This window comes from Mustela nivalis (genome assembly GCF_964662115.1).
Source record: "Mustela nivalis genome assembly, chromosome: 20".
NCBI classification, from domain to species: domain Eukaryota; kingdom Metazoa; phylum Chordata; class Mammalia; order Carnivora; family Mustelidae; genus Mustela; species Mustela nivalis.
In genome coordinates this window covers 14,586,458-14,606,847 of record NC_139039.1, presented here as the reverse complement: position 1 = coordinate 14,606,847, position 20,390 = coordinate 14,586,458, and the positions used below count along the sequence as shown (strand labels likewise).

The 20,390-nt window shown below is 34.6% G+C and overlaps 1 protein-coding gene across 19 annotated transcripts in view; it reads left to right on the top strand.

The window, feature by feature from the left end:
* WRN (WRN RecQ like helicase) overlaps nt 1-20,390 on the top strand; it is a 145,931-nt gene that overhangs the window by 91,749 nt on the left and 33,792 nt on the right. For 10 of the 19 annotated variants that reach the window (XM_082715081.1, XM_082715071.1, XM_082715073.1 and 7 more), the window contains 7 exons: nt 3,740-3,841; nt 4,126-4,218; nt 9,016-9,157; nt 16,490-16,660; nt 16,738-16,835; nt 18,092-18,167; nt 18,945-19,018. In XM_082715081.1, coding sequence (XP_082571207.1) covers nt 3,740-3,841; nt 4,126-4,218; nt 9,016-9,157; nt 16,490-16,660; nt 16,738-16,835; nt 18,092-18,167; nt 18,945-19,018 — 756 coding nt within the window. Of the gene's footprint in view, nt 1-3,739; nt 3,842-4,125; nt 4,219-9,015; nt 9,158-16,489; nt 16,661-16,737; nt 16,836-18,091; nt 18,168-18,941; nt 19,019-20,390 lie in introns of all 19 variants that reach the window. The other 9 variants (XM_082715077.1, XM_082715070.1, XM_082715063.1 and 6 more) reach the window with 1 other exon arrangement.

The window sequence follows — 20,390 nt, the reverse complement described above, 5'->3', positions numbered from 1 at the left end:
TATACTGGAATGGAAAACTTCATCTTGCAAAAATTTCAGGGGCAGGGTTTAGCAACTGATGCCCTCATCCATAGGAGGATAAAATCTCAGGGAAAAAAACCCTATATATGGTAATTGATGTGGCTGTTAAGATGAGGTATTTTCAAAATTCACATCCATGTTGCTGAATAAATTGAGCTCTTGCATGGACATATTAGCTTGTATTATTAAAATGATGAGAGTACCTATCCAATAGAGTTTTTATTTTTATTCATCATTCAGCAGTGTTTTGTTCTGAGTGCCTGCTATGTTTTAAGCATTATGATCTATGCTGGGGATACAGTGATAAATAAAAACAGATATGGTGCCTGCTCTCAGCTCTCAGAGAATATAATGGAATTGGCAGATCTTAATCACAGATTCTGTGATTCTGTATGTACATGCAGAGTATGTATCCACAACTCTAGATACATAGAATTCATTGTGTTTGACAATTTCAATAACCAAAAGAGTTTTTAGAAGGGATTATGCAAATCTTTGTAAAAATTACAGCTGTGTTAGGTACTTTGAAGGACAGTTGAATTGTAAGTAAGAATACACTAGATTGCATATTTACCAAGTTAAAAAGTTCAGGTTAAGTCTTCCTTCAAGAAGTGATAGGGTGAGTTATGAAAGAAGAACAGGGATTAATTAGATAAAAACGTTTGGTGTAAATTTTAAGCTCTTTAAAGAATAGTGATAGCTTTTATTTCTTAACACAGAGTTAATAAGACCATCCCCTTAAACAGAACAATTATTGTTTTTCTTTTGACGGTTGCCTATGTAAAAGCTTTTTATAAACTAAAATAACTGGGATAGAGAACAGGTCTATCTGATACTATTAAATTTGGGGTTGTTTCAAACATATGTTGATTCTTACCAATTCTCATTTATTTATATATTGTACTAGAGGTGCTGAACACTTAACAGCCGGAGTTTTATACTATGACTATGCAAGTTCATCAGTAGATATAGTTGCTATTTATTTGGGTCTCAAAAGATACTTTATTTTTTTTATTATTTTTTTAAATTTATTTTCAGTGTTCCAGAATTCATTGTTTATGCACCACACCCAGTGCTCCATGCAATATGTGACCTCTACAAAACCCACCACCAGGCTCACCCAACTTCCCACTCCCCTCCCTGCCAAAACCCTCAGTTAGTTCCTCAGAGTGCACAGTCTCTCACGGTTTGTCTCCCCCTCCAATTTCCCCCAACTCCCTTCTCCTCTCCATCTCTCCATGTCCTTTGTGTTATTCCTTATGCTCCAGAAATAGTGAAGCCATATGATAATTGACTTTCTCTGCTTGACTTATTTCACTCAGCATAATCTCTTGGAGTCTTATCCATGTTGATACAAAAGTTGGGTATTCATCCTTTCTGATGGAGCCATAATACTTCATAGTATATATGGACCATATCTTCTTTATCCATTTGTTTGTTGAAGGCATCTTGGTTTCAAAAGATATTTTAAATGGTTATCTCTTTAAGATTTCACAGAAGTAATAGTGGTTAGTAATCAAATAATGGTGCCAGAAAACCCATACTTGAATTTTAGTAAAGACAGGTTGTTTTTGCATCCATCCTAAGGGAAATACTAAACCTACAGGGTTAATCATGATAAAAGAGAATTCAGTGAGGATTTAGGACAGATCTGTGTCATTCTTGGGACCGATCTCTTCTATTGAAAGAAACAAAGTTTGAGAATAAATGGAGTTTCTTGTTCTCAGTCGAAAGATTACTGTAATTCATAAAACTTTTAAAGTGTATCTTATACTAGAATGCTATGATTGAGAAAAGAAACTTGTCCATTCATCAGTGTAAATATGTAATTTTTTATTTCTTATTGCAGAAGCAGTACCATTGGCAACATCTCAATGTCTGCATTGGTTATTAAACAGTCAAACCCAATATTATTGTAAACTTTTTAAAAAGGGAATAATTTGCAGGTTAATTTCAATTTAATAATTCTTCCATCTGGTTCCAACTGATTTGTATTTATGGGTTGCTTTTAGAATTTTTTTTTCTTTTCAACTTATTTTTATTCTGTAGAATATTTTACTTTAATAGTCCCCAAAGTAAAATAAATATTTACCAAATTTGCTTTTAGAGACTTGTAATTTTATTTTTCCAGATTTGTTACTGACACTGATAATGAAAAGTTAAATGTAGGTCATCTGAACCAAATACAAGGGAGGCTATAGTACTTAGAGTGTAGGTGTTTTTTTCTTTGTCCTTCCTGAGGAGAAAGAGGTGAGCTAAACAAATAAATAAAGCAAAAAAATAACTATAGTTGGTCCTTGAACAAACAGCATGAGGGTTAGGAGTGCTGATTCCTCCAGGTAATCAAAAATCTACATATAACTTTTGACTCTTCCAAAACTTAACTATCAATAGCCTACTGTTGACTTGGAGCTTTATGGGTAACATAAACAGTAGATTAGCACTTACTTCATATGCTATATCTATTATATACTGTATTCTTACCATAAATAAACTAGAGAAAAGAAAATTCCATTTTAAAAAATCATAAGAGAAAATGCATTTATAGTACACTACTGTATTTATTAAAAAATTCACGTGTAAGTGGACCGATGCAGTTTAAACTTGTGTTGTTTAATGGTCAACTGGAATTTTTAGGGGATGGGCTAGGAAGAATGAGATTATGGGGAACTAGAGTCAATAGTTGGAAGAGATTTGGGGGTAAATTATACAGAAAGGCATGTTGGTTGGTGGTGTCAAATCATAAGAATATTTTTGAATAAGTGATCATTTGTATGTTCAGACTTTCCAGAAGTCATTTAACTGGATACCCTGTTGGTGTCATCTTTGAGAATTGTACGGAGGTATTTTTATCAGTCAGAAGTTTGAATAGTCATAATATTAGTGAGGTCCATTTTGATGAGGATCAGCATTATCAATTAGAGCTTACATGCAAACATTGTTTTCTTTTGAAATATCTGAAATCTACGCAACTCAGACTTCTATTTATTCTTGAAAGAATTCTTGGAAAGATGTGCATCATCTTCTGATATCTGATATTCATGGAATTTCTTCACAGTAAACTAGAATTAACTTTTTAAAGACAAACATGTCTAGTGCTAACAATTTTAAAGTAAATTCAGTATTATAGAAAAATAAGTTATAATTGTTCGAGGAAGAATTTAATTCTGGTGTTTTATTAGTGTCCCAAAATAGACTATAGTACAAAGGGATAGTTTTAGGGGGGATGAGAAATCCTCTGAAGAGCAAATAGGGATTAAGGCTAATATTTGGATTTGAACCTCTTTCAATATGTTTTAGTTTGTCAGATAAAATAAAATAAACAATAACCTTTTGCTGGGAAAATGTAAAAATCCATATATTGTGGGAATATTGCCAAAAAGCATGTAGAATATAAATCAAAAATGAAAAATTTTAGGGTTTATAATAATTTTTTCAAAGGCAGCTAAAAAATTGATGCTTGAATATAGATATAGAATTTTTCAAAAGTAGAATTTTTTCAAAAGTAATTTTCATAGAAGTTAGAAAAAGGCTTGCCTCTTAGGGGCATTGACTTGACTAGAAAGGGACATATAACTTTCTGGGATGATAGAAATTTGTTTTTATCTTGATAGAAGTGTAGATGGTATAGGTTGTGAAGAGTAAACAGTAATAAATGTAAAAATAACAAAATCACTAATGCAATTTTATATATTCCTGTGATATTTGTAATTGACAGGCATCGCCTTAGTGAGATTCCCAATGAAAAGTTTCGATTATACAAATTAAAGATGATGGCAAAGATGGAAAAATATCTTCATTCCAGAAGGTGTAGGCGAAAGTAGGTATTATTTGTTTTATATTAATTAATAACAGATTTAGGAATGATGCTCTTTTAAGAAAAAGTTTTGCAAAATAATTAGAAATATTAGAAACCATATCTTGTTGGTATTACATATGTGCTGAATTTTTAAGGTAACTTTCTTTGTGCCTCAGTAAACTGAAGCCAGATAATGAGATCCCAGGTGAATCAATTAGTGATGATTTCACCTCATTATTTTAAGCAATGATTTTAACATATATGGTTTTGTTCTTTTATTTAATTTTAAATTTTCTCTTGGGTAGACTCATCTTGTCTCATTTTGAAGACAAACAACTACGAAAGGCCTCCGTGGGTATTATGGGAACTGAAAAATGCTGTGATAATTGCAGGTCCAGGTAAAGATATTTTTCTTCTGGATGGAGATTCTAAAAGTCTTTGTTTCTCTTCCTTCTCAAATATATATATTTTTAAGTAGGCTTCATGGCCAACAGGTGGCTTAAACTCATGACCCTGAGATCAAGACTCTGAGATCAAGGGTCAGATGCTCCATTGACTGAGCCACCCAGTGGCCCCTCAAATAATTTTCAATTGAGTTTTTGTTGAATGATATATATTACAGTTTTAAAAAACAAAATAATTTATTTAAATGTAGGACAAAGCAAGCAATATTATTTTGCTTTACAAATAGATAAATAAATAGATAAATGGTGGACCTAAATCTAAATGTATCAATAATTATATTAAGTGTAAATGGTCCAAAATCACCACTTAAAGGCAGACGTTGTTAGAATTGGCTTAAAAATACAACTGAGCCTGGCTGGCTCAGTCAGAGAAGAATGTGACTCTTGATCTTGGCGTCATGAGTTTGAGTATAGAGATTATTTAAAAATAAATAAGTAAACTTGGGGGAAGAAAATGACCCAAATATATGCTGACCATAAGAAATCCACAAGTGTAATTATACAGGTAGATTAAAAATAAAAGGATAACAACTATATACCATGAAAACACTAGTCAAAAGACAGCTGGGTTGTTATTTTAATATCAGACAGTGGAGACTTTGGAGAAAGAATATTACCGGGCATAAGGAAAGACATTACATGATGGTAAAAGGGTCAGTTTACCAATGAATCATAGTTCACCAGAGATACACACACACATACATACACACAGAGATTGATTTTAAGGAATTGGCTGATGGCAGTTGTGGGGGTTGGCAAGGCTGAAATTTGTAGGATAAGCTGGCAGGCTGGAAAGTCAGGCAGAATTTCTGTGTTAATATTTTTGAGTATAGTTCCTTGTTGTCCAACAAACCTCAGTCTTTGCTCTTTAAGGCCTTCATTTGATTGGATGAGACTTAACATTATCAGGTAATCTCCTTTTCTTAAAGTCAGCTGATTGGAGGTGGTAATCCTATCTACAAAATATTTATAACATCATCTAGTGTTTGACCAAACAACTGGGCACCCTAGCCTCGCCAAGTTGACACATCAAGTTCACCATCATATTCAAGAGCACATAACCCTAAATGTGTATATACTTAACAAAAGAACAGACAGAATTGAAAGGAGAAATACAGAAATCCATAATTATAGTTAATGATTTCAACATCTCTTAGTAATTAATGGAACTAATAGACAGAAAATCAGTAAGAAGATAGAAATGAACAGGACTGCCAACAAACTGGATCTAATTAACTTTTATAGAAACTCCACCCAACAACGGTGGAGTAAACATTCTTCCCAGGTACTGATGGAATGTTCACAAATGTGGATTATATTTTGGGTCATAAAACAAACCTTAATACATTTAAAAGAATTCGGCTCATATGGAATGTGTTTTCTGACCTTAAAGGAATTAAACTAGAAACCAATAACAGAAAGATAGCAGGAAAGCCTCCAAACACTCAAAGATTAAATAGCACAGTACTAAGTAACCCATGTGCCAAAGAGGAGGCCTCAAGGTCAACTGGAAGATATTTTGAACTGAATGAAATGAACATATAAAATGTATGGGATGCGGCTAAAGAAATACTGAGAGAAATTTAGAGCATTAAATACTTAGAAGAAAAGAAAAGTTTCAAAGCTGTAATTAAGCTTCCACCTTAATAACAAATAAGAGCAAAATAAACCAAAAGGAAGCAGAAGGAAGGAAATAAAGAGAAGAGCATAAGTGAAATGAAATAGAAAACAAAAACAAAAGAGAAAAACCAAAGAATTCAAAAGCGCATTCTTTGAAAAGGTCAATAAAATGGATAGAAACTTCTCACAAGAAAAAAAAGGGAATACAGAGATTACCAATATGAGGAATGAAAGTAATTTCATTACAGGCCCAACCGACGTTAAGAGAGTCATAAAGAAACACTGTGAATAATTCAGTGCATGTACATCCAGTAATTTAGAGGAAACAGACCCAATTCCTTGATAACTTCAAACTGACAAAATTCGCCTACAACGAAATAGATAACTCGGATAGTTGTACGACTGTTAAAGAAATTAGAGCTGTTAAAAACCTCTGGAATAAAATTTCCTAGCCCAAATGGTTTGAATGGCAAATTTTACCAAACTTTTAAAGGAAGAAATAATACCAATTTTACAGTACAGTCCCATTTATATGGTAATCTCGCAAAAGTAAGACTATATTCGGGATGGAGAAAAGATCAGTGGTTTCCAGAGGTGAGAGGGAGGTGGAGGTTATGATTACAAAGGGCTAGCATAAGGGAGTGTTTACTCTGATGAATTTGTTGTGTGTCCTCATTGTGATAGTAGCTGATTATGGTTGTTTGATGAATCTATGCATATGAATCAATAGATGTATTTAAATTAGTAGAACTTTACATATGCATAGATGCACAGTCAATTTAACTGTATATTAATTGAAAAATAAAAACAAATTGTATGACTAGTTGAGTTAACCATAGGTACCTAGGCATGGTAGCTGTGTAACTATTAGACAAAGAAGTAATTATTAGGGAGGAAGATGATCTCTGTGGTGACAAAAAGTTTTTTCTGCAAAAGGACAGAATTGTTCTATGCACCAAACCCCAAACCCTACAAATACATGAAGCACAAACCAACAGCCGGAAGAAATCAACAAATCCACCATTAAAGTAGAAGAGTTTGATATAATTTTTGGTTATTGGTAGGTTAAACAACCCAGAAATGAGTAAGCTGTAGAAAATTTGGTCAACATAGTAACAAGTTTGATTTATCACACACTTGCTATTTAGAACTCTTATACTAAGCATTTAGAACAGTGTATTGCAAACATTTTCACTTCATGATCCACAAAACTAGTGATAATACCACTATAGCACACTAGGCTATTTACTACTCAGGTCCAGATTCTGTCCAGAACTGTGGTTAACTCTGTAGCATCCCTATAATCCATTCACAGCACATTAGCTGGGAAGCCCTGAATTAGAGACTGCACTTCTCAAACATACATGGAACATTGATAAAAATTTGCCTCCGTGTTAGAACAGGGGGCTGGCAAACTATGGCTTGTATACTAAACCCACTTTGCTGCCTGTTTTTATGGATGAAGTTTTCTTGGAAAACAACATACCCTTTTGTTTATATGTTGTCTGTGGCTGTTTTTGCAGAGTTGAATGCCCAGTAGCTGTGACACAAAGATAGTATGGCCCACAAAACCTAAACTGTTTACTATCTAACCCTTTATAAAAAGCTTTCTGTCCCTTATACTAGATTGCAGTGTCTTGGAAGTTTTCAGTGTATTGGTATTAAACACACCACTTCATCTGATCAGAATGCAATTGAATTAGAAGAAAATAAGAGGATGGGGCACCTGGGTGGCTCAGTGGCTTAAGGCCTCTGCCTTCAGCTCAGGTCATGATCCCAGGGTCCTGGGATCAAGCCCCACATCGGGCTCTCTGCCCAGCAGGGAGCCTGCTTCCTTTCCTTTCTCTCTGCCTGCCTTTCAGCCTATTGTGATCTCTGTCTGTCAAATAAATAAATAAAAAAAATAATTTTTAAAAAAAGAAGAAGAAAATAAGAGGATAAAATTCTCATTCACTTGGACATTAAAAATAAATAACACTTTTAACTTACTCATAAATCAAAGAAGGAATCAGACGAAATTAAAACATTTTTAGAACTTTAGTAATGATTACAATATTATACATTAAAACTTGGGAGATACGGCAGAGGTGGCACTTTGTGAGAATCTGATAGCTAAATATTCATACTACAAAAGAAAAATAATGAGCTAAGTTTCCTACTAAAGAAGCTAGAATAGGAGAATAAACCTAAATGTAGTCTTTCCCCCAAAACATATTATAGCTGGAATATTGACTGTATTCCTACTGCTGTTTCAAAGCTATTTGTTCTAAAGAAAGCTATTGAATTAGATAGTTGAACTGTATTAGTTGATTTTGTCTAAGGAGTCCTTTTGTTCTCAAGCAGCTTTAAAGAATTCTTGGGGCTCCTGAGTGGCTCAGTGGATCAAGCCTCTGCCTTTGGCTCAGGTCATGATCTCAGGGTCCTGGGATTGAGGCCCCCATCAGGCTCCCTGGTCACCAGGGAGCCTGCTTCCCCTCCTAGACCTGCCTCTCTGCCTACTTGTAATCTCTTTCAAATGAATAAATAAAATCTTAAAAAAAAATTCTCATTTGCATTAATGATAATTCTAAATCTACCTGAAGGATGGCTTAGGAATGTAACTTCCAAGTGGACTTAAATGAGGTGCACTTTATCTTTGTGTCATATTTTATAGACATCGGAGTTTAAGCTAATAATTTATTGCATAGGAGATTTGGTTTTTAAGTTAACAACTTTGGTTTTTTTTGCAAAAATTTTTTTCTCTCATTACAACCTAACCCAAAAGCCCAGTATTTATATAATCATTCGAGTGGAGCTTTTCAAGCTGTACTTCTGAATTCTGCTTGCTTGAACCTCACTAATCTTCCATTTATGTTCTAAGATACTTCCCATGAAATTTGGGTTCCAAGGTTCTAGGGTTGAGAACCATCAATATAACATACAAAGCTATAATTATGGTTTATATTTCATGGTTTATATACTTCACATGGTCTTGGCTGTAATGAACTTTGTTAGCTTATGATTCGGTTGGCATATTTGAGATTTTTTTTTACTTAGCTAATTGTTAAACGGAATCTTTTTCTTTCTAAAGGTACATGTCTTAGCTAAACTTTCTATTATACTGTTACTTAGATTGGATCATTGCTGTGCCATTGATGACTCAGATGAGACATCAAAGGACTTTGGTCCACAAGCATTCCAGCTATTATCTGCTGTAGAAATCTTAGGAGAAAAGTTTGGAATTGGACTTCCGATTTTATTTCTCCAAGGATCTGTAAGTATACCTGTAAATCACCTTCATAATTCTTCTTGCACTTCTGTTACACTTTTCTTCAGAAGTTTGTCTTGGGATGGCAGCTTTGGCTTTAGATGAGTTATTGGAAGTCAGCCCTATGAAGCTCCAGTCAAACACAACATTCATTACTATTGACAAAACCTGCATGTTATCACATGTACTGCTGTTTTCATATTTCAAGTTGATGTTCAGCTTTGCAGCTCATTCTAGAAGCATTGTATTAGCTTATTAGATTACAGTTGGATAAATCCTTAAACTGGTCTTTCTTAGGATAATCAAGAAAAGTTAGCTTTCATTGTATCAGGAGACAGAACAAAAGTATCTCTTTGGGTGCCCTGAAAAGTAGTAAATTCTTTGAGCAAAACTTTAATTTCAGTGATTATTTGTAAATATCTAAGTTCAGTAACAATATTTGGAGGTATACTTTTTCTTTTTACATCTTTTCTGTTTCTCATCTCAGGTATTTAAAATTCCAAGTTTTTTTTGTTTGTTTGTTTCGTTTTTGGCTTTACTATTGAATAAATAGCGATAGTCAATTCAGCTACTTTTTTTTTTGTTTTAGTGATTAGCATGCCAGAATTATGCTAACATTTGCAAGTACACTATGAGTAAGTCATGACCCTTAACAGTCAGTAGTCCTTTTGTTCATATGATTTTATTCCTGGTTTAGAGTTCTGTAAAGCAAAGCCAAGTGTCATGCATTGCTATTAGTTGAGTAAAACCAAGTTGGAGGTAGAATCCTTCACAAATATGTATATTTATTAAAAATATACTTAAAAGTAGAGATTAATATTCTCAGTTTACATGGAATTTTAAAAAATAATTTAAGTAAGCATTTATTTGTTAAATACTTGAATGCTTCATGTAAATCTTTATTTTTTGAGTTTTTATCTTGTTTAGAAAGGGACATGTTAAATTATTTGTGAAATATTTTAAATGAAATATTGAAAACATGTGAACTTTTCAGATAGTGATGGTTTTAGATTCTACATGGAGTTTGAAATATTATGTTTTTATTTTTTGTTATTTTTTCCCTAGCCCCGCTCTAATTTTGTTTTTAAATCACCAGTTTGATTAGAAATTTAATAAGTGTTGTCACTGTTTATTATTTAAGTAGTGTTCCAAGTTAAGGAACTTGTTTTTAGCTGCTATGAGTGCTACTATTTTTTTTTTGTTTTTTTGCTAGTATCTTTTTTTATTAAAGAATTTAAGTTACAAGAGATAGATTAAGCTTAATTGGGATCTATGAAAGTTTCTTCTGTCTCTGTCATCTTCAAAATCTGTGTATCCCAGTTGAATGTGTAATTTATAAAAATTATCCTTGTTTTAATTTGGATTAAGCCAGCAGTATCCAGTATCAACAAATAAGTGTAAGTGGGCTCCTACACAAACTTGAACTGGCCACAAGAGGGATCAGATTTCACCTATTATTTGAAAACCAAGTCAGACTGCTTATACTGACAGTCTCTTCTGGGAGTCTTTAAATTAAGAAGTTTATTCTTTGTGAAATTTTATACTACCCTTGCTAGATAAAGGTATAAAACTTTTCAAAAAAGTACCACTTAACAAAAATTTGTGGACATTATCTACAAGGAAAAATAAGGTAATTTTTTTTCCCCTTCCTTTCAGTGATCTTGGTATCTATTGGGATATTGTTTTAAAAATTATAATTATGATTCCTTTAGGAATTTAGTAAATCGTCCACCTTAACTAATTTAGGTAAAATTTATAGCTTTGTAGATAATTTTGATCTGCAAGATGATAAATATATTAAACTGAAAACCTTTAGAGTTTTAAAGAGATAATAGTTTTATATATATATATATATGTATATATATATATATATATAAGAAATATAATTTAAGCAGCATGTGATTCTCATTTCTTACACAAGATTTTTCTAAATAGTATAAACAGTTGTACAGCCCATCCACGTATTTGTAAATGGAGTTTAAAACTTTGTTTTTAAATAGTACAAGTTTAATTAGAAATTAAATACTAGAAATGTTGCCTAAGAGACTTTGTTTTAGCTGTCTAAATAGCTCATTACATAAATATTTTTAAACACCCTGTATGAATAAGTTTCTGTTTTCGAATCTATACAGTTATTATAGTACTGTGTTTCTGTTTTCGAATCTATACTGTTTCTGTTTTCGAATCGAAAACAGAAGCAGTATAGATTCGAAAACAGAAACACAGTACTTAATTTGCATAACCAGGACATTAAGTGAAACCTCATTCCTGATCATATTATCAAAGTGCTGAGCCTTGTCATGGCTCCAGAATTAGGTAATACTTCTGATAAAAGATGCTTTGACTACAGGCAGCCACAAGAAAACTACTGGTGGTTTTAACACCCCTTATAATTTTCAAAGTATTGAACAGGAGAGGGTTATCAATTTAATTTTCTGGATAAGCTATTTTGTCTGAGAACAGGAGAGGGTTATCAATTTAATTTTCTGGATAAGCTATTTTGTCTGATTGAAATATATTCCTAGAGATAATTTTTTAAAATTTTTTAATTTTATTTTGCATTTAGAATAAAAGCCCTGGAAGTGACGTTGTTAAGCCCTGAAGTGGCAGCTCCAAGCTTCTTTGGCTTGTAGGAGTTGGGAAAGAGGCAAAAAAAGTTAAAATGCAGGCAGAAACTGTGGGCTTGTTTTACGCTTTAAGAACTTAGAGATTTAAAACTCGAGAGAGCTCATACCTATTTTTTTCCACTCGTTCTTAAACCTCTTTTTTGTGTATGTGTGCGTAAGGCACTGTGTTTTGTAGGGAATCCAAAAACCAAAACTCATCCTCTAGTATGAAAGGTGTTACTTGGGAAAAAATAGTATAGTGTAGCATTGAAAGAGATAAAAGACGTAGGAATAGACATGGGTTCTGGAGAGAGTGCTTGTTCACAGCCGGCAAGTTAGAGCAGTCTTTGTGATGCTGTCAGTATTGCTGGAGCTTTCTTTTTTTGTGGGAGATAATAGTAGAGTTTGGCATTCAGACATGAGATGAGGAAAGAAAGATGGAGGGGAGTGTGGCATTCCCAGCAGCAAGATTACCTTACACAACGATTGTGATCTTTAAAGAAGTTACTTCAGACAGGTGGCAGATTTGTGTGTTATTGTTGGTTTTTTTCCTCTATCAGATAAAGGTTCAGACTTTGCTTTTATCAGAAAGTGATACTTTGGGTCATGGATTCTAGCCAGTCTGCTCTTTTTGTTCACACACTATCCATAGTTAGTGGGTTTCCATATTGCTTGATACCAGTTTGGTGCTCCTTATTTTCCCAACCTGATTTTTAAAAGAAAAGAATGAGATAATTTCCCTTTTTGAGTGTGTCCCATAGAAGTGTAGACTCCTAGAGCAAAAAAACCCTATTTATTCCTCTTGCCTTATTTGACAGTGGTTGATACTGAATCCCTGAAATTTAGAGGACCTCCCTGAGTCACATTATTTTGTGCCAGAATCAGGATGAGCAAGCAGCTTTCCTGACTACTGTTCTAGTGCCTTTTCTATTCATTATGCTGTTCACATGCAGTTTTACATTTTTATTTTTAGATTAAATGATCTGGAGATACTAGAATGAATGCAGTTGGTACAGGATGTGTCTGTAAAATGTGCCTTCCTTAAAAATCAATGCCCAAATCCCTGTGTTCTCTATAGCAGCTTTCTGGGCACGGTGATTGCCATGGAAACAAGACAATGTGAATTTATTCACACAGTATATAGTATTTGCAATGATTGATCATGAGGGGAAGGACAATTACTCCCTGCTGATTAGGAAAAAATCTTATTGCTTCATACTGGTGAATGTGTTCATTCCCTTCAGGTTTTGTCGGTTTTGTTTTTTTTTTCTTATGAAAGGAAAGGCTAGAAGAATAATTTTAGTGTTGAGATTGCTAGTAAGTGCTAGTTAGGCAATTTAATACCTATGGTCTTACTAGTTTGCAAGCAGTAGAATCTCCTGCTGCAAGGATAAGCCCCTAGTAGATGTAGAGTACCATTACCAGTGTTACAAGGAAATCTGACTAGATACTAGGTAGTGATTTTTCTTTCTTTCTTTCTTTCTTTTTTTTTTTTTTTTAGGTATTTACTTATTTATTAGAGAAAGTGCACACATGCATGTGCTTATGTGGGAGGGAAGGGCAGAGGGAGAAGGAGAGAATCTTAAGCAGGCTCCACACGCAGCTCCAAGGCTTAGTCTCATGACCCTAAGATCATGACCTGAGCAGAAATCAGGAGTCGATACTTAGCCAACTGAGCCACCTAGGTGTCCCTATAATGGTTTTTCTTTTAGATTAGGGAATTTAGGTTGAGTTAAAGGATCAACTGTTAACTAATCAGAAGAAAGATAATGTTACTGAGTCAGGCTCTGTCTTGGTTACTCAGTCTTTACAACATGTCCAAGAGATAGAAGGTGTTGTTAATACTTGGGTAGCGGCTGAGGAACTAGAAGCCCAGGTAAGTTAAGTAACTTGCCTGGTAAAAAGGTAGAAAGTATTCCTGGGACTTGAATCCAGGTAGTCTTGCTGTAATAACTACAAACAATGTGTGTGTGTGTGTGTGTGTGTGTGTGTGTGTGTGTGTGTAGATATGTGGGGGATGAATATGTGGTATCTCTGTTGTATATGTATGTATTGCATATGTATATTTCTGTGTGTATTCACATGATATAATAATGAAAGTTTCAAACTAGTACTCTGGAGGCCCGTGTTCTACTCCTAGTTCTAGGACCTTAGGGTACCGCTTAACTCTTTGAGCCTCTAACTATTTATTAGCAATATGAGTAAAAAATAACCATGTGGATCAAAGAACTCCAGTGTTCTAGCTCTGAAATTCTCTGATGTTTGAGTTTAAGCATTCTTTTCAAGTCATTTGACTTAGGTAGGGAAAAGGGTACCATGTTGTACCTGGGTGTTTCTATTTCTCTAAATCTTGTTCTGATAAAATTTTGGTAAATATAATCACCATGATACTAAAGCTCATTACTTATCTATCGTAATAAAAAGAATTCTATTTCTATTTTTAAGGTAAGTAGAATGCATGTTATAGACTCTTTAACCTGTCAGAAGCCGATGGGTATTAAGCTCAGTTTCTAGGCACTGAAGTGTCTCTGATGGGAATTTGTTCCACTTTAATCTAACATCAGCCTAGGTTTCCTTCATGTGTTGACAGAGAGAGAGAGAGAGAGAGACAGGGCAAACAGAAGTCGGGGGAGTGGGAGAAGGAGAAGCAGGGTCCCAGCTGAGCAGGGAACCCGATGCAGGGCTCAGTCCCAGGACTCTGGGATCATGATCTGAGCCAAAGACAGACACTCACCTGATTGAGCCACCCAGGCCTCCCAGGGTTCTTTCACTTTTATTCACATGTTTCAATGTTCCAGAATGATAAACTGGTAGCTGTAACAATTTTCATCAGTTGAATAAAACCAGTACATTCATAATAGAGAACCTTCTAGTACTTGAGTTATGTCTGCTGTCTATGAGTTGTTTTGACTTTGACCCCTGGATTTTTATATGCATTGATTATTAAGCCTTCATGGAATATAGGTAAAATGTAAAAATGTTGAATGACGGGCTGTGCCTGTTTCAAAAATTTTAGATTGCATTTAATATTGAAATTTTTAGAATAACCTCTTGACATAGTCAAGGGATTACTCTTTTTGAAATCTAAATATAACCTAAAATACAGAATTTATATTTGCTCATAATCACTCTAAATAATTTAAACAGAAAGCTGTGTATTACTGGGTATTAAAAAACTTATAGATTGTACTGTAAAATAATCGATTATGAGACCTGCTGCCTCTTCTGTGACAAGAAGCTGTCAGTCTGGGAAGCTGCCGCTATAGCACCAGACCCCACAGTGCACCGAACAGGGAGCTCTAACAGCCAGGGAGGTTCCCCTTCTTGTTCTGGTGACCACCTGTACTTGCTATAATCTGTATCCAAAAAGTATATGCCTCTGGAGACTTAGGATGCTAGTAATCGTATGCTGGGTTCTTGGCTAACACTTTCTCATAAAAAGCGAACACCTCCACAATCACGTGTCCCTGCAAGAACAGCTGCAGAGTAGCCCGACCTCATCTCCTGCTTAGAGATGTCACGCAAAAATGCCTCTTAAGTCATACCCAGAACTCTGGCGGAAAGGGATTTTGAGAAACAATATTTATAACTTTGCAGATACTTCAGTGAAAGAGGGTACAGTGGTTGAGGGTTAGAATGATCCTTGAAAGACCATCTGACGTATTCACCGCAAGTACATTAGACAGGAGCAACTTTCCATAAAGCATTATTTTCATAAAATACTATAGACTTCTAAAGGCAGTTCTTGCATGTGTAGGGCAAGTAGAGGAGGTAGTAAGAGAGCACAGTGAATGGAAAAGTACTTTACAGAGAGTGAAGGTGGGGGAAGTCCCCTCCGTCAGAGGGCAGGAGAGTTACATAGGAGACTCTGCACGTGGCAGACCATCTTCCCCAACATTGCCAGAATGCGATGGCCTGTGCAGAATCTCCTACTGGAATCCTCTCATCACTTAGGAAAAAAAAAAGAATCTCAAAAACAGTTCCTGTGTAGCATGCACTTGTTTTCCCTGGGGTTTCTTTGTAAAGTAGCTAAATCAGAAATGATTAAGTAAACTTTGTAGTACCTCGTGAACAAAAGTACAGTGAATGCAGCCACGCTGTGGGGACTGAATTGTTGCAGTGCGCTCACTGATGACTAGCTGTGGGGTCCCCCTGCCTTTTAACACCCCTGCTTCTAGTCTTGAGTTATAGCTTATGAGTACTGTTTTCAGGGGCGCCTGGGTGGCTCAGTGGGTTAAAGCCTCTGCCTTTGGCTCGGGTCATGATCCCAGGGTCCTGGGATCAAGCCCCGCTTGGGGCTCTTCGCTCAGTGGGGAGCCTGCTTCCCTTCCTCTCTCTGCCTGCCTCTCTGCCTACTTGTGGATCTCTGTCAAATAAATAAATAAATGAAATCTTAAAAAAAAAAACAATGAGTACTGTTTTCAGACAGTAATGTGTGTTGATAAAAGGCCTAAATAGCCTAGGTTAAATATGCCAAACATATCCAATCCTGTGCATTGGAAAACGTGTATCAAATTATCTGCCATTATTTTACACAGGAAAGCAACACTTTTGATTATATATTTATTTATTACTTAAGTGCTCAGAAAAAGCAGGATGGGCATTAAATTTTGTAGGTATTTAAAGCTGAAATTTAGTGTTAAATCCAAAAAGTGAATAGGCAGTTCCATTTTACTTATCCTGTTTAAGTGAAAAAAGCATTTTTAGACACTGATTTTATTCCTAATTTCAGAGTTCCCAGCGTCTTCCAGATCAGTATCGCAGACACAATTTATTTGGCAGTGGCAAGAATCAGACAGAGAGTTGGTGGAAGGCTTTGTCCCACCAGCTCATGGCTGAGGGATTCTTGGTAGAAGTTTCTGGGAAGCGCAGATTTGTAAGGATTTGCACTCTTACAGAAAAGGTAAGCAATGTAGAAGACTACCTGTTTGATTTAATTTTTCTCACTATGTATTAAAAGATTCTTCTTGTGTTCAATAGGGCAGATGTTGGCTTCATGAAGCCGGTACAGAGTCTCCTAAGAAACTTATCCTCCAAGCTAGTGAAGAATTGTGTCCGAGGGTATTTCTTCTACCAAGGTTCATTTTTCATTTTTTCTTAACTTCTGTATTTTTGTTGTTGAAATGTCAGATCATACCAATTCACAGGCTCCCCAAAGATAAAGTGAGTAAAGATTGCTTTGCATACATCTTTTAACTAGTTTGAAATTGGGAGTTAGTGGGTGAAAGATAAATCATAGATCATTTTCTTGATTGATAAGAAGTAGTTGAGTATTATAGTATTTAGAAAGCTCTTTTTCCATTGATTAAAGAAACAGCACTGAGGTCAATGTTGAAGCATCCATTTATCAAATTGTCTTTTTTTTTTTTTTTTAAGATTTTATTTATTTATTTGGCAGAGAGAGAGAGATCACAAGTAGGCAGAAAGGCAGGTAGAGAGAGAGGGTGAAGCAGGCGGGAGCCTGATGTGGGGCTCGATCCCAGGACCCTGAGATCATGATCTGAGTCGAAGGCAGAGGCTTAACCCACTGAGCCACCCAGGCACCCCTCAAATTTTCTTCTTATGTTAGAAGGTGGGAAGGGAATATACTTGTTGCCTTCTTTTTTGTATCTTTACATGTTGTTGATCATTTATGGGTTTTTTCCTTTTTTAAAAAATTGAGATATAATTGACATATAACATTTTGTAAGTTTGACGTGTACAACGTGTTAGTGTGATAGATTTATATAATGTCATATGATTACTACAGTGGTTTAGCTAAAACCTCTATCTTGTGACATAATTATCATTTCTGTGTTGAATACAACTCTTCGTCACAACTTTGAAGTTTATAATATAATATTGTTGATGGTAATCCCTATAGTGTGCATTATATTATCAATTTTTCTTTTAAAGTCAAAAAGCTCTAAAGAGCTTTAAACTTAAATTTTAAAGAGCTTAAAATGCACTTTTGGAGCTTGTCCTCAAAAAAAATTAATTTAAAGAAATCTCAGTTTGGGGACTCCTGGGTGGCTCAGTCATGTAAGCCTCTGCCTTTGGCTCAGGTCATGATCCCAGGGTCCTGGAATCGAGTCCCACATTGGGCTCAGCTTCTGCTCAGCTTCTCCCTCTGCCTGACACTCCCCTTGCTTGTGTTCTCTCTGACTCTCTCTCTCTCGCTGACAAGTAAATAAATAAAATCTTTTTAAAAAATTAAAAAATAAATAAAAAAAAATTTCAGTTTTGAAACAGTAGACTCTCATCTGTCTTTGTGAGACCAGATGCATTATGATATTAGATAATTGAGTAACCATATTTCAGCATTTGAGATAATTTGATTTTATTATTTTTTCAGTTCTAAAACTGTACCACCCGGCGTTGAACAGGGTTCCTATAATCAAGTACCAACTGAGTCAACGACAGACAAGAAGGTTGGTTTGTTTAAAGAGGTGGTTCCTACTGATTTCCTTCGAAATGCCATATGTAATAAAACATAAACTTTGGAAAGAGTAGTGATGTGAACAGAATAAAAGATGCAGGATGTGATTTCTGGGACTAATAGGATAGTTAAAAATACTTGAGAAAGTGACTTATTTTAATTTTTTTAAAACCTGTTTTATAACTCATTTGGCCTGGAGTTTTTTTTGTTTTGTTTTGTTTTTTACAAAGTACAATACTTAAAACTAAGAGAAATAATAAGCCTGATTCCTAAGTGTTCTCATGAAAGCTATATGTATATTCACTCACACATGCACACATTCTTTCTTGCTTTGTTTTTGGATCTTAGATAACAGTTACAGGTTAAAGAACCACAGGCAGACTTAAACTAATTGGAACACTGGAGTAACAGGAAAATGTGCTGAATTAATTTTTTGTCAGAGTTTTTCTGTTTTATTCAAGTATGCAGAATTTAACTGAATCATTTTATAAGTTGGGCCTCTACTGTGCCTCAAATAATTACTCTGATTATGTATTCTCTATAGATTTGGGAGAAATAGGACATTACATTTCCAACTGCCTTTAGAATCCTAGAAATTGATAATCCAAGAGCTATTTTCAGGTGATGAGTTTTATTTGGTAACTTGGTTAATCAGAGGAAAAGTTGTCATCGTGAGGTTTTTGTATATTATTATTATTATTATTTTTTGCATTTGAAAGTTTTGAAACTTCTGATTTTTTGTAATGAATCTTTATATGTTTAAAAGCAGCTTAACTTGGAGAAGATGTATTCTTATAAAGCAACTGATAAAATTTCTTCTGGGAGAAACATTCCTAAAAAAAGGTACAGAGTTCAAAATGTTTATTTTCTGTGTTAACTATATTGACACCTTTTTTCTTTCTTTCCTAGAGAAAGGTCTGTCAGATGTTGGACTGTTTCATTGGTAGAAGGAAGTTAAAGTTAAAGTATAAGCCTATCATAATTATTATGTGGATAAAATTATTATATATAATATATAAATTATAATTATTAAATAAGACCTATAAAATGATAGTATTAATACTAATTTAATAGCTAATACTTCTTGGGTATTATTATTTGCCAAGCCATACGCTACATGCTAAGTATTTTATTTGTAACATCTCATTTAATTATTACAACAATCTGTAAGTTGGCTACTATTATTTATTCCCATTTTAAAGTTGAAGATACCAAGGGTTAAGGAGTTAACTGTTCAGTCACGTATGGCAGATCTGACTTTCAAATCTATATTTGTCCACCTTTAGCTTCTTTTTTTTTTTAAGTTTTTTTTTTTAATTTTTATTTTTTTATTTATTTGACAGACAGAGACCACAGGCAGGCAGAGAGGCAGGCAGAGGGGGAGAGAGGAGGAAGCAGGCTCCCCGCTGAGCAGAGAGCCTGACTCGGGGCTCGATCCCAGGACCCTGGGGTAATGACCTGAGCTGAAGGCAGAGTCTTAACCCACCGAGCCACCCAGGCGCCCCCAACCTTTAGCTTCTAAACACTCACTACATATGTATAAAATATATATTCCAAGGCCATATAAAATATATGTTATGAAAACATAAAATGGTAGATATTAGAGTTGGTAGAAATAGTGAATGGACCTATTACACTTTGGAGCTTAGTATTTGACTTGCTGACTTAATGAAAGTGTGGAGAATGTACAGAATTAGAGAAGGTCTAAAGATGGAGAGTTTGAAAAACTTGTCAGGACTTATATACAGATTATTGAATGGACTTTGTTTATATACATATCAGGTGAACGGAAGTTAATGTGCTCTGATGCTGTTACTTTCTGGTGGATTCCTCACTTAGATAATACTACTTTCGATCTGACAGAAATATGTACCCTAATACCAGTCTCTCACTCAAAACACTTTATTTTTGTTTAGATATGGGCTAATTAATTACAGTGTGTAAACAAAAGGGTTAAGGAGTATATAAAACAAGATATCCATTCAGTATGCTGAAGTATTTCTTCATTTAAACATTTGTTTCATTTTTGGTAAACATTTTTGTGCCTGGTATTACTCTTCGCATTGGAATTTGGTAGGGAAAATAGAGACATAGTCCCTGGACTTCCCAGGGTTTATACTCTAGTTGGATATATGGGTAGGGGAACATGAAATTACAATCTAGAGTTGTAATACTTTGGAAACACACTTGGAAATGACACTTGAGACTTTAGGTA